Raw genomic sequence first — 12,933 nt, forward strand, 5'->3', positions numbered from 1 at the left:
GGAGATAAGAATTTTCACCAAAATAGCATATTTTCTCCAATTCTGCACATACAGATATACCTTATTCTTGTCTCAGTGTTTGTACAATCTTTCACTGTAGGTGTGCACCACGATATATATCAATCAATTCCCTGTACATAGGTATTTCGGTTTCCCTTGCAATTGCTGGTGAGAATAAGCAATGCCAAAATATATCCATCTTTACACACAAATGCAAATATTTCTATAACTTAGATGACAGGAATAGAATTGATGAGTCAAAATTTATAATACATATTTAACACAAAAAGTTAAATAGTAGTGACTATAAATTTTAGGAGGCTTGATAGTTTAGAAGGAAGTTAACAGTGCCTCTCATTTAGCACTCACCAACAAGCATCACTTACTTGGAGATAATAAAAGAAGATTCAAGCAATGATTACAAAGAAAACTTCATTTTAGTATACCGAAAGTTGGTATTTTATCTGTACACGTTCAATGCCTTGTCAAACCATCTCGGCGATAATGAAATGTTATTTATGAATTACAAGTTCATTTAAACCAAAGAGGACTCACAGATATTCCAATTTCCACATAAAATCTCCGCTTCTTTTTTGTGTTGAGATAATTCTATCTGAGCATCACAAGTTCAAGGCAGAGCCTGGCCCTGATGTCATCACTATGGAGCATTTCTGCACCTCATCAGTCATCGGCCTATACAAATTCTAACCCACTCTCTTACATTAAACAGGAACTGAATTCTTTGTATCATTATTCATAATCTCAGTAACAATCCAAACTCAGAATTGGAGAAAATATGCTATTTTGGTGAAAATTCTTATCTCCACGTGTATCCATATCCATAGTTCCATGGCTATATGAGCCCAGAGACATGTTTGAAAGGATATTCCACCTCCTACTTTGCACATTTGTGTACTGTTTGAATATTTTACTTCAATCAAAAAGTTCTAACCAACCCCAGAGTGCACACTAATAAATTTTACACGTTAGGAAGCGACTGTGAGGATTTAAAATATATTTGATTTGAAGCAGGGATTTAAAATATATTTGATTTAAATCCTCTGTATGCTGGATACAGAGGTTGGAGGCTAAAATTATTCTCTGAGAAACAAAACCTGAACATCCTTTCTTGACTTGGTTCCATTTGAACACCCCAATACCAACACAGAGACTTTATTTTTGAAAAGATTCTCTTCAAATACTGGGATAATGAACACTTTCTCTTAAACTTGGCCTTTCTCAACACATGGAGATTAGTTAAAACAGGCCACCCAGAGAGCCTGGAAAACGAGGCCAAGAAGGAAGCAGCCCAGCTTCGTTGGCATGGGCGTGCGGGCACACCTGCGCAGACTCACCTGGCGGGGCCGCTGCGGGGACAGGCACATGGAGAACAGTCCCCAGTGGAGCCAGTCACCTTCCCGTAGTACCCAGGGGCGCACAGATCACAGTGGTCCCCAGCGGTGCTGTGCCTACAGTTCTGGAGCCCCGGGTTTCAAGAGGAGAGAAGAATGGGAAATGGTTAGAAATCATTCTTACCTGCTAATACCTAAGCAAGCCACTGTTAATGTCAGGTAGTACTATATATATATACATATATATTTTTTTTTTAATAGAGAAGGGAGAACATTTTTTTCTTCATATTTTTTAAATCCTGTAAACACTGCCAACTCTGACCTTCATTCATTATAATACAGCCTATAAATTACTAATACATTCTTATGGAAAATATACACAGGGCTAAAATATATATTTTATACACACACACACACACACACAGGGCTCCTAAAAGCAGTCAACTTTCAGTTCCTTAAAAGAGGGATTTAAAATATATTTGATTTGAAGCACATTGGTTTTGCACATGGTTTGGGTTCACTGATCACATGTGGGGTGCTGAAAGAAGTGAACAGATAAGATGATTTAGGAAACAGGGAAGAAAATGCCCACTGTTATAGCACCACCAATAGATTCTTGCAATAACCAAATCACTTCTAGTTACATTTGATGTCATCGTTTCCATGACAGGTCCTACCATCCTGCCATTAAAAAAGTTTTTGAAGCTAAAAGAGCAAGTTTTTGTTGACATCCATTTCCAAGGTGAAATCTGCTTTGGCCCAGTTGAATCACTGTCCATGCAATCCCTGGGCACTGGATTCTGTGTCGGATGGAGGGATAGAAAGACGGGTAACACTGGCAAACTGAAGCAGACTCTATCCCTGGCAGCAAGAGAGGCTATAGAAAGACACCCTTTTATATGTTTTAAACACTATTTTCAAGTTCCTTTTTTTTTTTTAATTAAATTTATTTGACAGAGAGATAGCACAAGTAGGCAGAGCGGCAGGCAGAGGGAAAGGGAGAAGCAGGCTCTCTGCTGAGCAGGGAGCCCGATGCGGGGCTCGATCCCAGGACCCTGGGATCATGACCTGAGCCGAAGGCAGCCGCTTAACCGACTGAGCCACCCAGGCACGCCTCAAGTTCCTTTTGATTAAAAAATATTCCAGTATTTTCTGTTTTAAAATTATATTCCTATCTCACCTGATGGAAGTAGATTTTACTAGGATCCACGTGGTCCCTAAAAGTGCTATCTCTTTAGAAGTAAAATTTGCAACCGCTCTTAAAAAGAATGTGTTAAATACTTGTTCTAATGATACAATATAAATCTGATGAAAAATAATTAGATGAGCGAGGATTGAGCAGATTTTCATTGCTAACACCAACTTCAGCACCAAAAACTCCCCAAATACACGATTATGGACTTCCTGGTTCTCATGATTCCAGAGAACTGAAGACAAGCTGCCTGAGAATGGCAGGGATAGGAGAACCCGTTAATGTCAACCAACCTGTAGGATGAGTTCCTTGCTGTGGGAAGTGCACAGAAAAGGCTTGTCAGTTGTTCAATTGTAAAACCATTAAGTGGTATCTCCTGGGAGGGGATACCCAGGGATAGGAACTCCCAGGCTATCTTGGAGGTGCTGAGTCTCCCTCTACCTCCTTTCCAGGTCACACTTCCGACCAATCATTTTTATGATAATACCAAGTCTCAGTGACATGAGGTGGGGGGGAATGCCCTATATACTGAATGACAAAATCAGATCCAAAATGGTCTTGATGCCCACCTATGTAATAATCCATAGGCAGTGCTTAAGGGATTTTGTCAAATGGAAGTACACTGTTGCACTAAACCACAAGGAGACCTCGCTAGATGAAGACTGGAGAGAAAAGATAAGGTCCCAAGTTCAAAGCGCAAGGACTCAGGTGCTAAACATGTGGAAAGTATGTAAGCATCTTCATGTCTAGTTAGCTCAGCAGAGGCAGCAGTGACCAGGCTGGCAAAACCCATGGGCTGCATTCACGGCACACCTAGCGTCAGAGAGAGATGCTCCTTCCACACCTAGGGTAAAGGCACTGGGCTCTGGGCAGGATACTCTAACCGCAGGATGGTGCATGGACTCAACCATTCCACAGAACCATCAGGTATATAAACTGAGGCTATCTGACCAGGAGGGCTAAAGATTCAGGGCCCATGGATATGTGAAAGAGGAATCTAACCCGTTTCACAAGTTACTAGGTAAGATACTGCCATTTTTCATGCACAAACTTGACCTAGTGGTTTGTCCTAGTGGCTCCAAAGATTAAAGTGCACCAATTCCAGGAATAATCAGGGCTGCCCCAAGATGAGCTGAGCTGCTGTGGGAGTGAGCTTCCCATGGCTGGAGGTGTGTAAACATTCATTAAATAATTACTTGGCTTGAATGCTGTAGTTCAGACTTAAGCTGCTTTGCATTGTTGTGTACTGTAAAAATTAACAGATCTAGCTGAGAGCTCTTATGGGTTCTAGGTAACATCTGGCCAACCTCTCCCCCCAGAGCCGGGAGCTGTCCGAAAGCGTTCTTTGTTGATGTTAGGGAGAATTCTTGCCTGGGATAGTCTTTCCTGTACTGGGATATGTAGGCTGTGTTCTTTCTTGGTTACGAATCCACAGGTCAGCTGCTGATCTTAGAACTCTGTTCTGGTGGATTCCGGCCAGGGAAGGCAGGGTAGTAATTTAATGTCCTAGGAGTATTTAATCTTGTTAAAACAGTGCATCAAGGAAAGATGCAGCGTGAAAGAACTGATCAACTTCTTTAAGCGTCCATGAGACCTCTGTCCCCATGACTGGCCAAGAGACCTTCCCAGCTAATTGCATCTTGATTTAAGTTGCCTGAAATCAGTTCTCCTTAAATCCTTAAATGAGATTTTTCTCATTTTCTCTATTAGGACTTTTTGCCTGGAGCATGAGCTGATTAAAGTGAATTTTTTTTTTTTTTAAATAATGTTGTAGCTATCTGCATCTTCATTAAGGTCATTTTACCTGTGGAATAATCCTTTAATTCCACATATATAATGGAGTCAGCAAAGGTTAACACACACCTTTTTAATGGAGGAAAATCATGGTGTACTTCAGTTTCTAAATTCACCTGCGCACTGCCATAGCTCAGCAGTGTCCCCAATGGAAATGACCTTTCAATTCCACAGATGAAAAATGCATCCAAGGGGCGCCTGGGTGGCTCAGTTGGTTAAGCGGCTGCCTTCGGCTCAGGTCATGATCCTGGAGTCCCGGGATCGAGTCCCGCATCGGGCTCCCTGCTCAGCGGGGAGTCTGCTTCTCCCTCTGACCCTCCCCTCTCTCATGCTCTCTGTCTCATTCTCTCTCTCAAATAAATAAATAAAATCTTTAAAAAAAAAAAAAAAAGAAAAATGCATCCAAATAGAAGAAGACAGATCTAGAAGGGCTGCAGTCCAGTTGGGAGCCTGCCTAATTCCTTCATCCCATTCCTTGAGACTAGGCCACATCCAGGAGCTCTAAGGCTTCAGGAGGGTCTTTCTTGGTGAGCAGCTCATTTCCCTTCATGGAGTTATTTTACCTGAGGTGAGGTGGTCTTGTCGCAATTTATACAAGTAACCAATGTTTCTACAAGAGTTATTATAAAAAAAGGAGATTTCCAGAGTAGGGAAAGAATATCAGATTATTCTAGGTTATTAGTAAGGCCTTGTCAGATTAAGTAAATCACAGACACAAGAGTTTGTCTTTGGTCAAGGCCACAGACTTCCATCTGGGCCATTTCTTTGCAGTGATCAGAGTTCTCCTTACGTTTCTAAGACCAATCTTGGTCTAGGGTGTTAAAAAGAAAACCACAGGCCCAATATGGAATCACTTAGGCCAAGACACCAAACTGGGGCTAATACAGAGCCTAACTACAGTTTCATCCACCCCAAGAAAGAACACAGCCTGCATATCCCAGTCAGGAATTTTCTGATCGGCATCAATGAGGTAACCTGTCACGTGGGCCCTTCATCTCCAGAAAGGAAGATGAAGTCATCCACCTAATAAGACCCCTGCCCTCCCATCTAAGGAAAAGTGACCTTGTCTGGAACAATCCTTTCTTTTTGCTGATAACTTCCTTGCCCCACCCTCTTCCCTAAAAAAAGTTTTTGTTTTGTACAACTCCTCGGAGCTCCCCTCTACCTTGATAGATGGGATGCTGCCTAATTCATGAATCACTCAATAAAGCCAGTTATATCCTCAAATTCTGAATTTTGTTTTTTAACAAGGGAGAGGTGACTGAGAACCAAAAGCATACTAAGACATCAAGAAAGTATTTTTTTAAAAAAATGCAAGGAGAGAAATAAATTTGCAACATGGGCATTAAGGTATTTTAAGACCCCCAGGTGGCCCTCCCAATTCTATGACATAGAGGTCTCATCTAGTTTGACTATAACCACCAATACTGCAAGTACACTTAACTAACTCCCAAATTGATGCCCACAAACAAATTCATGAAACTAAGACTTATAAAAGATTTTGCACTAACAACGTCTGACTTCTGAGCCTTTCTGAAGGAAATTTACATGTATGTTACAGTTAGTTAAATTTAGGCTCTCTCTAAACCATGAACTTCATAGGACTCTGGAGCAGAAATTCAAAGGCTCAGTGCCTCCTCTGAGAACCCGCACAAACAAACCTACCAGACACTTCCCAGTTTCGGGGTCACAGACCTCACTGTGGTTGTTGCAATTGCAGGGCACACAAGGGGCAAGCAGAAGGCGGGGTCCTCGGCTCGCGCCTTGCGGGAGCTTCCCCCTGTGGTAACCAGGTGCACAGTCCTGAGCGCATGCAAAAGGAAATGAACAAACACGATTAAAACAATGGACAGAGGACTTGTAACGATTCTGACACCAATTCCACTTCTGATCACCAGGTATGATCAATATATTCTGTGACCAGTTCTGTTGTGTGGGTGTTTTTTCCCCACATCAAGCAACGTTTGGACACCAGCGGGGTGTCCCACAATTTAATTCTGACACTACTTACCTGGAGATAGCATCCAATCTCACTGGTTAAGGGCTCAGTTCTAGAAGATTGGCCCTGCCCCCCAACTACAGATGCCAATCACAAGTCCAGGTTGTCATCTGTGCTTCTGACAACAGGCTACAGATTGGAGGTTCCAACGACCCCCTCCTTGGGTTTGATTAATTTGCTAGAGTGGAGCTCAGAACTCAGAGAAACATTCTAGTTACAAGGTCACTGGTTTATTATGAAAGGATGTAACTCAGGAATAACCAGGTGGAAGAGAGGCACAGGGCAAGGTGCGGGGAAGGGGCCTTGGGCCTTCCAGGCCCTCTCTAGTCAATACATGTGTTCACCAACGAGGAATCTCTCCGAACTCTATCCTTTTGGCTTTTATGGAGTCTTCCTTACATAGGTATGAGTGAGGTGATCATTGGCCCCTGGCAACTGATTCAACCACCAGCTCCTTCCCTCTCCTCTGAGGTCTGGGGAAAGGACTAAAAGTTCTCCAACCACATGGTTGGTTCTTTTGGTGACCAGCCTCCATCCTTAGATGATCTAGGAACTTTTCAAAAGTTACCTCATGAATATAACAAAAGACAGTTTTATAGATCTCATCACTTAGGAAATTCTAAGCATTTAAGAACTCTGTGCTAGGAAACGGGGGATGAAGACCAAATAGCTATTTCTTCTTATAAATCACAGTGTCACAACTTGAATAAACATTTCTCCAAAGAAGATACAATTGGCTGATAAGCACCTGAGAAGATGCTTTCATCAATCATTAGGGAACTGCAAATCAAGACTACAATGAGATACCACCTCACACCAAGAGAACTATCAAAAAACAAAATAATCAGAGTTGTCAAGGATATAGAAAAAATGGAACACTTGTGCATTGCCAGTAGGAATATAAAATGGGACCGTGCTTTGGGAAGCAGTATGGCAGCTACTCAAAAAGTTAAAAACAAAATTACGACATGACCTAGCAATTCTTTTGAGCATAAACCCCAAAGAACTGAAATCAAGGTCTTGGAGAGATATTGTATAGCCATATTCTTGGCAGCATTATTCATGACAGGCAAAAGGTTAACCCAAGTGTCCATTGACGGATGAATTAACAAAAAAATGTGATACATACATAAAATGGATTATTCAGCCTTAAGGAAGCAAATTCTGATACATGCTACAACATGGATGAACCTTGACGACATTAGGCTATCTAGTCATAAATGAGAAATACTGCATGATTCCACTTAAATGAAGGTCCTAGAGTAGTTGAATTCACTAAGATAGAAAGTAGAATGGTGATTGTCAGGGGCTGTGGGGAAGGGGACCGGGGAGTTAGTGTTTAATGGGTACAGAGTTTTAGTTTTGCAAGATGAAGGATACTGGAGATTGGTTGTACAACAGTGTGAATGTAGTTAGCACTACTGAATGATACACTTAAAAGTGGTTAGGACAGTAAAGTTTATGTTTATGCAGTATTTAACCATAATTAAGTTTTTTCGAAGAGAAAACTTATATAATTCATACAAATTCTGATCATCACTTAGGAGTTGCTGTAACAAGCCTATTTCAGCTCAGAACCAGGTAATGGATTTTATTTTTTTTTCTTTTTTCTTTAAATTCAATTAGACTTGGGGTGCCTGGGTGGCTCAGTCGTTAAGCGTCTGCCTTTGGCTCAGGTCATGATCCCAGGGTCTTGGGATTGAGCCCCGCATTGGGCTCCCTGCTCCGCGGGAAGCCTGCTTCTCCCTCTCCCACTCCCCCTGCTTGTGTTCCCTCTCTCACGGTCTCTCTCTGTCAAATGAATAAATAAAATCTTTAAAAAAATAAATAAATTCAATTAGCCAACATGTAGTACATCATTACAGGTAGTGGATTTTAACCACAGTCTGCCTACCTGACACGAGAATCCAGCTGTGCCAGGAGGACAGAGACACTTCTCTAGGAGGGACGCCACCTCCTGTCCCGGGTGCAACTCTCCAGCCTTCCTGCCAACCTCCATTGAAATATTTGAGATTCTGTGAAACGATTAAGAAGTGTGAGAGGGAACATTAATACTGCGAAAGACACTTTCTAGAAATCTAGCACATTATATAATGAATTGGCATATATATTAAGCCAGAGCTTTCCTACAAGTTTGGGAGTAGCTCCTACCCGATTATAAAGGGAATGTATAAGAGCACATTAGTCCTGTCATCACACAGTGACGGGCCCCCGCCAACATGTTAGAACTTAAAAATAGTATTACACAAAGCAACAACTCCTGCAGCACTAGTTTGGCTATAACCCAGTAGCTTCCATTTATGGGATAAGTACTAAATGAGCAACTGACAGCATTCTTGATGTGTCATGACAAAGAAATGTCATTGAAATTTAAGGGCAGAAAATAGAACTTTTTTTGTTTTGTTTCATTTATATTTTAACCTCATCTAAGATATCACCATATGTACTTATATTTTATATCCACATTAATTGGAGGATGGATAATCTAGGTCATTTTCCACATATTTCATATTACTATTTAATAAAGTTTTGGTGAGGAACATAAATACACACACATACACACACACAAAGATACGAAGTAATAAGGGTAAATCAAATCTCTTCAGTTTTATTCCAAATAAAAAAAGTTTTTTTCATTATAGAAGGTTCCGAGTACCTGCTTTGCTGTAATCCTTGACCATAAGATGCTTTGATGAGGATGTACTCAATGTTGCTAAGAACAGACATAAAATCAGGGCGTGTGACAGGTTTTTCAGAAACGGAGTTAAAATACTTCCAAAAATTCTGTGGATGAGAAACACCTTCAATTACATTCCGATTTTACAAATCCTCAGAGGCTTATGAATTTAGTAATTCTTTTATAAATGTCTCCGGAAGGGAGCCCGCTCTCCCATCAGCTCCTGGGGCAGCAGCCGCGGTGCCCCCCACACGGAGCAGCAGACACGCGTCACCTGCGCACCGCCCGCCGCGAGGCCGACTGTCCGCAGAGTCCAGCGAGTGCGCGTGCACACTTGCCAGAGCCCAGCCAGTCCAGAGACTTCGCACCATTACATCCACACGGATGGAGACGTGTGCACCACGATTTCACACATAAAGGATTTAGGATGCAATTCGCACCAAGGTAACATAAGCCTAGTGTACGGTTCTTGAGCATATGGAATTTGAATTGTTTTTACAAATCTTGCTAAGCCCACTGGAATTCTGACTCCCAGGTCTTCTAGCTCACTCTATTAGCAGCTTTGGGATTCCACTGCATCCAGAGCTAACTCAACACCGTTAAGGGGCGCGTAGGAAAGGAAGACATCGTCACCTCTTTCATTCCCACTTCCTGCTCTTGTCGTACTCCGTTCTCCGGGGAGGGCACGTCCACATAAATGACCTGCTTTCTGGTCCGGCCCCCTTTGATGAGCACTTGGGGCTCAAGGTTGAAGGTGCCGATGCCGTTGGAAGAATAGAAGGCCACGCTGTATTTCAGGCTGCCACCGTAGGCCAGGAGCTATGGGATCGTAAATGATTTACTTCTCTGACATAGCCCTGGCTTAAAACTATTTCATTACAAGCCTGTTGTCATTTGCAAGAAATCATGTGTCTTAAAAATACATCACAAGGGTGGAATCAGTTGTCTGGAATGTCTTTAAAAAAAGAAAAGATTTTATTTGAGAGAGAGAGAGAACATGAAAGGAGAGAGGTCAGAGGGAGAAGCAGACTCCCCGCTGAGCTAGGAGCCTGAGGCGGGACCCGATCCTGAGACTCCAGGATCATGACCTGAGCTGAAGGCAGTTGCTTAACCAACGGAGCCACCCAGGCACCCTGGAATTTGTGTCTTTTTAATTCTACTTAATTATGGATTATTAAGTTAACTCAAGCCATAGCTTTTTAAGTGAGGTTTTAAGTTTTTTAAAAAAACTTTTATTGAGGCATGTCTGGCATATAAAAGGCTGTACATATTTAAGGTGTACAACTCAATGAGTCTGGGGAGGAGGATACACCCATGAAGCCCCCACCCCCATCAAGGCCACAGATGTCACCTCCCTCAGCTTCCTCTCCATGGCACCAAAGGAAGTAAACGCAACAAATCAGTGTGGTAATGGCCTGATTATATTCAGGCTCCTTTGAATTAAAAAGGACCTAGAGCTATGGGAACACTGGATACATACTGACAAATTTAAAGATCTGGGTGATTTCACACATAGATTCCAATGTTTATTTAAACAAAAATGCAAGTGATGCCCTAAATACCCTGTTATAGTAGGGTATTACTTTCCCCCTAAATGAGTATTGATTTGTTGAGAAGAACCACAGCACCTGAGCTTATGTTAATAAAAATGAAAAGGGTTTATTGAAGGACTGCTTGAGGAAGGAGAAAAATAACATGATGTGATTTTTAAAAGACTTTAAGATTTTATTTTTAAGTAAACTCTACACAAAATGAAGGGCTCGAACTCACGACCCCGAGATCTGGAGTCGCATGCTCTTTTGACTGAGCCAGCCAGGTGCCCCTAAAAGACTTTCAAATGAAAATTACTTGAGAGCCATATACATCTGGGGGGATTTTTGTAAGTGTTAAACGTCTCCATCTCCACCTAGAGGGAATAAGCACCTCGGTTAAGGGTCGGCTAACACAGTCCATCGTGATTTCAAGTGACACCTGTCTCCTCCGGGAAACGTGGACTGGCTCTAGGCCAGGTGGGGGCCTCACCTGGTCTCCCTGGAACTGCTCTGGCAGCCGCCAGTAAAACGGCTCTGCGTGGACATGTCGCCTGACGGTCACAGCGTTCAGGAGGATGTCAGGGGCCTGGTAATACACCCCCTCAGCCGTACCCTGGAGGTTGCTCTGAGAAACCACACGCAGGAGGGGCTGCCCTGAGCCCAGCGTTACCTGGTCATGGAAGGGGAGAAAAACAGACCTGAGAGCACGAATTCACTCCTCACCTTCGATTCGTCAGCTTCTACTGCTGATCCACAGACCAGACAGCTTTAGTATTAAAACAGGAGTAACAAAGACATTTCCTTCAAACTCCAACATCTGGGTTAATAGGAAAACTGCGTGTGTTTTACACTATTGCATTTAGGGCCAAACTATTGCTCTATTGGGGCAGGATTCAGTTATAGGAAGGAAGCTGTTGTGTATTGCAGTTTTATCTCCAACAAAAGCTTTTGATAGATTAGCTCAGGAGCAACCCTGAGCACTTTAGTTCCAGCTTCATTTATTTCCTCGGATGGCAGACACAGAGCTCGGATTCATAATGAACCCAGATTAGCTTCCTGGAATTTCTGATGCCATAAGAGCAAAATTTAAAGTAAGTTCTTGACTATCTCCCCTACGGTCACCCAACTTCCACGGGAGGGGGGCAGGGAAGGAGGCAGTGTTTAGAAACAGCACATTAGCACGTTTTCCCGCATGTGTAACTTACCGGCATCCTCACATAACCCTCCAGCTCTGAGCAGACTTGTGACAGCCCAAAGCAGAAGCAGGGGCTACATCCCAGAGGGTCATCTGCATGGAGGGCGTAGGTACCAGCTCGACACTCGCTGCAATGAAGACCGAACACATTTTCCTAAAGGAGAGAAAGCAATAGACTCGTTTATTTTTACCTGGGGAAAAAAAAGAGACATGACTTCCGAACAGAAATGAAATAAAACACAAAAATAATTTTGGACCCACAAACGTCCCCGAAGCAGCTGTTTCCCTAGGCAAGCTCCCTAACCTCAAGGAACATCCACCCTCTCAGCACTGCCAGTGATTCCCAGATGCGGCTGATCAGCAGAATCATCTCAGAAGCTTTGGGAATATATAGATTCCCTGATGAGCCTCTCCTGGAGCGAACTCGAGACACCACCCTGAGGCCCCAGGTGACTCTGATGACTGGACAGGTGGTGGGCCATGGACCAGGTGATCACTAAGGCAGGCCCCTCCTGTTCTGACCGTCTGTAATGAAAGCTGCTATCGCCGATGGGGTAAGCCAAAAATATGTTCACTGATGTTTCCATTACTCCCAGGCCATAGTATCTGATGAGCTTTCCCTTCCTCATCCCTAGTCACTGATCAGCCCACTACTCTCTCTCTCTTCCGTATCACCAGCACCTGGAAAAGGACCAGAGGAGGTAGCCAATTACCTCCTAATAACAAAGCACAATGGGGAAATCAGTGGAAACACATGGAATTAAACATGATGTTGACATCTTACCTGCCAGGAAAATAAAACACACAAATTTCCTTCATTCTGGCCAGCACATACAAAAGAATAATTACTGGGCGCCTGGGTGGCTCAGTTGGTTAAGTGACTGCCTTTGGCTCAGGTCATGATCCCGGAGTCCCGGGATCGAGTCCCACATCGGGCTCCCTGCTCGGCGGGGAGTCTGCTTCTCCCTCTAACCCTACCCCCTCTGGCGCTCTCTCTCTCACTCTCTCTCTCTCTAATAAATAAATTTAAAAAATCTTTAAAAAAAAAAAAAAAAAAAAAGAATAATTACTTACCAGTTAGAAAATCACAAATCTTCTATTTATTTATTTATTTATTTATATTTTTAAAATTCTTTTAAGGGGGGCTGAGGGAGAGAGAATCCCAAGCAGGCTCCACGCTGACCTGAGATCA

General features: G+C 42.8%; 1 protein-coding gene across 1 annotated transcript in view; it reads right to left on the bottom strand.

The window, feature by feature from the left end:
• The window catches only part of LAMA1 (laminin subunit alpha 1), a 138,106-nt gene that overhangs the window by 57,214 nt on the left and 67,959 nt on the right, over window positions 1–12,933 (bottom strand). Inside the window, 7 exon segments of the mRNA XM_021686201.1 lie at window positions 1,356–1,477; window positions 6,004–6,141; window positions 8,232–8,352; window positions 8,994–9,121; window positions 9,648–9,833; window positions 11,037–11,216; window positions 11,752–11,895. Coding sequence (XP_021541876.1) covers window positions 1,356–1,477; window positions 6,004–6,141; window positions 8,232–8,352; window positions 8,994–9,121; window positions 9,648–9,833; window positions 11,037–11,216; window positions 11,752–11,895 — 1,019 coding nt within the window.

The sequence above is a fragment of the Neomonachus schauinslandi genome, chromosome 14, assembly GCF_002201575.2.
Source record: "Neomonachus schauinslandi chromosome 14, ASM220157v2, whole genome shotgun sequence".
Lineage (NCBI taxonomy): Eukaryota > Metazoa > Chordata > Mammalia > Carnivora > Phocidae > Neomonachus > Neomonachus schauinslandi.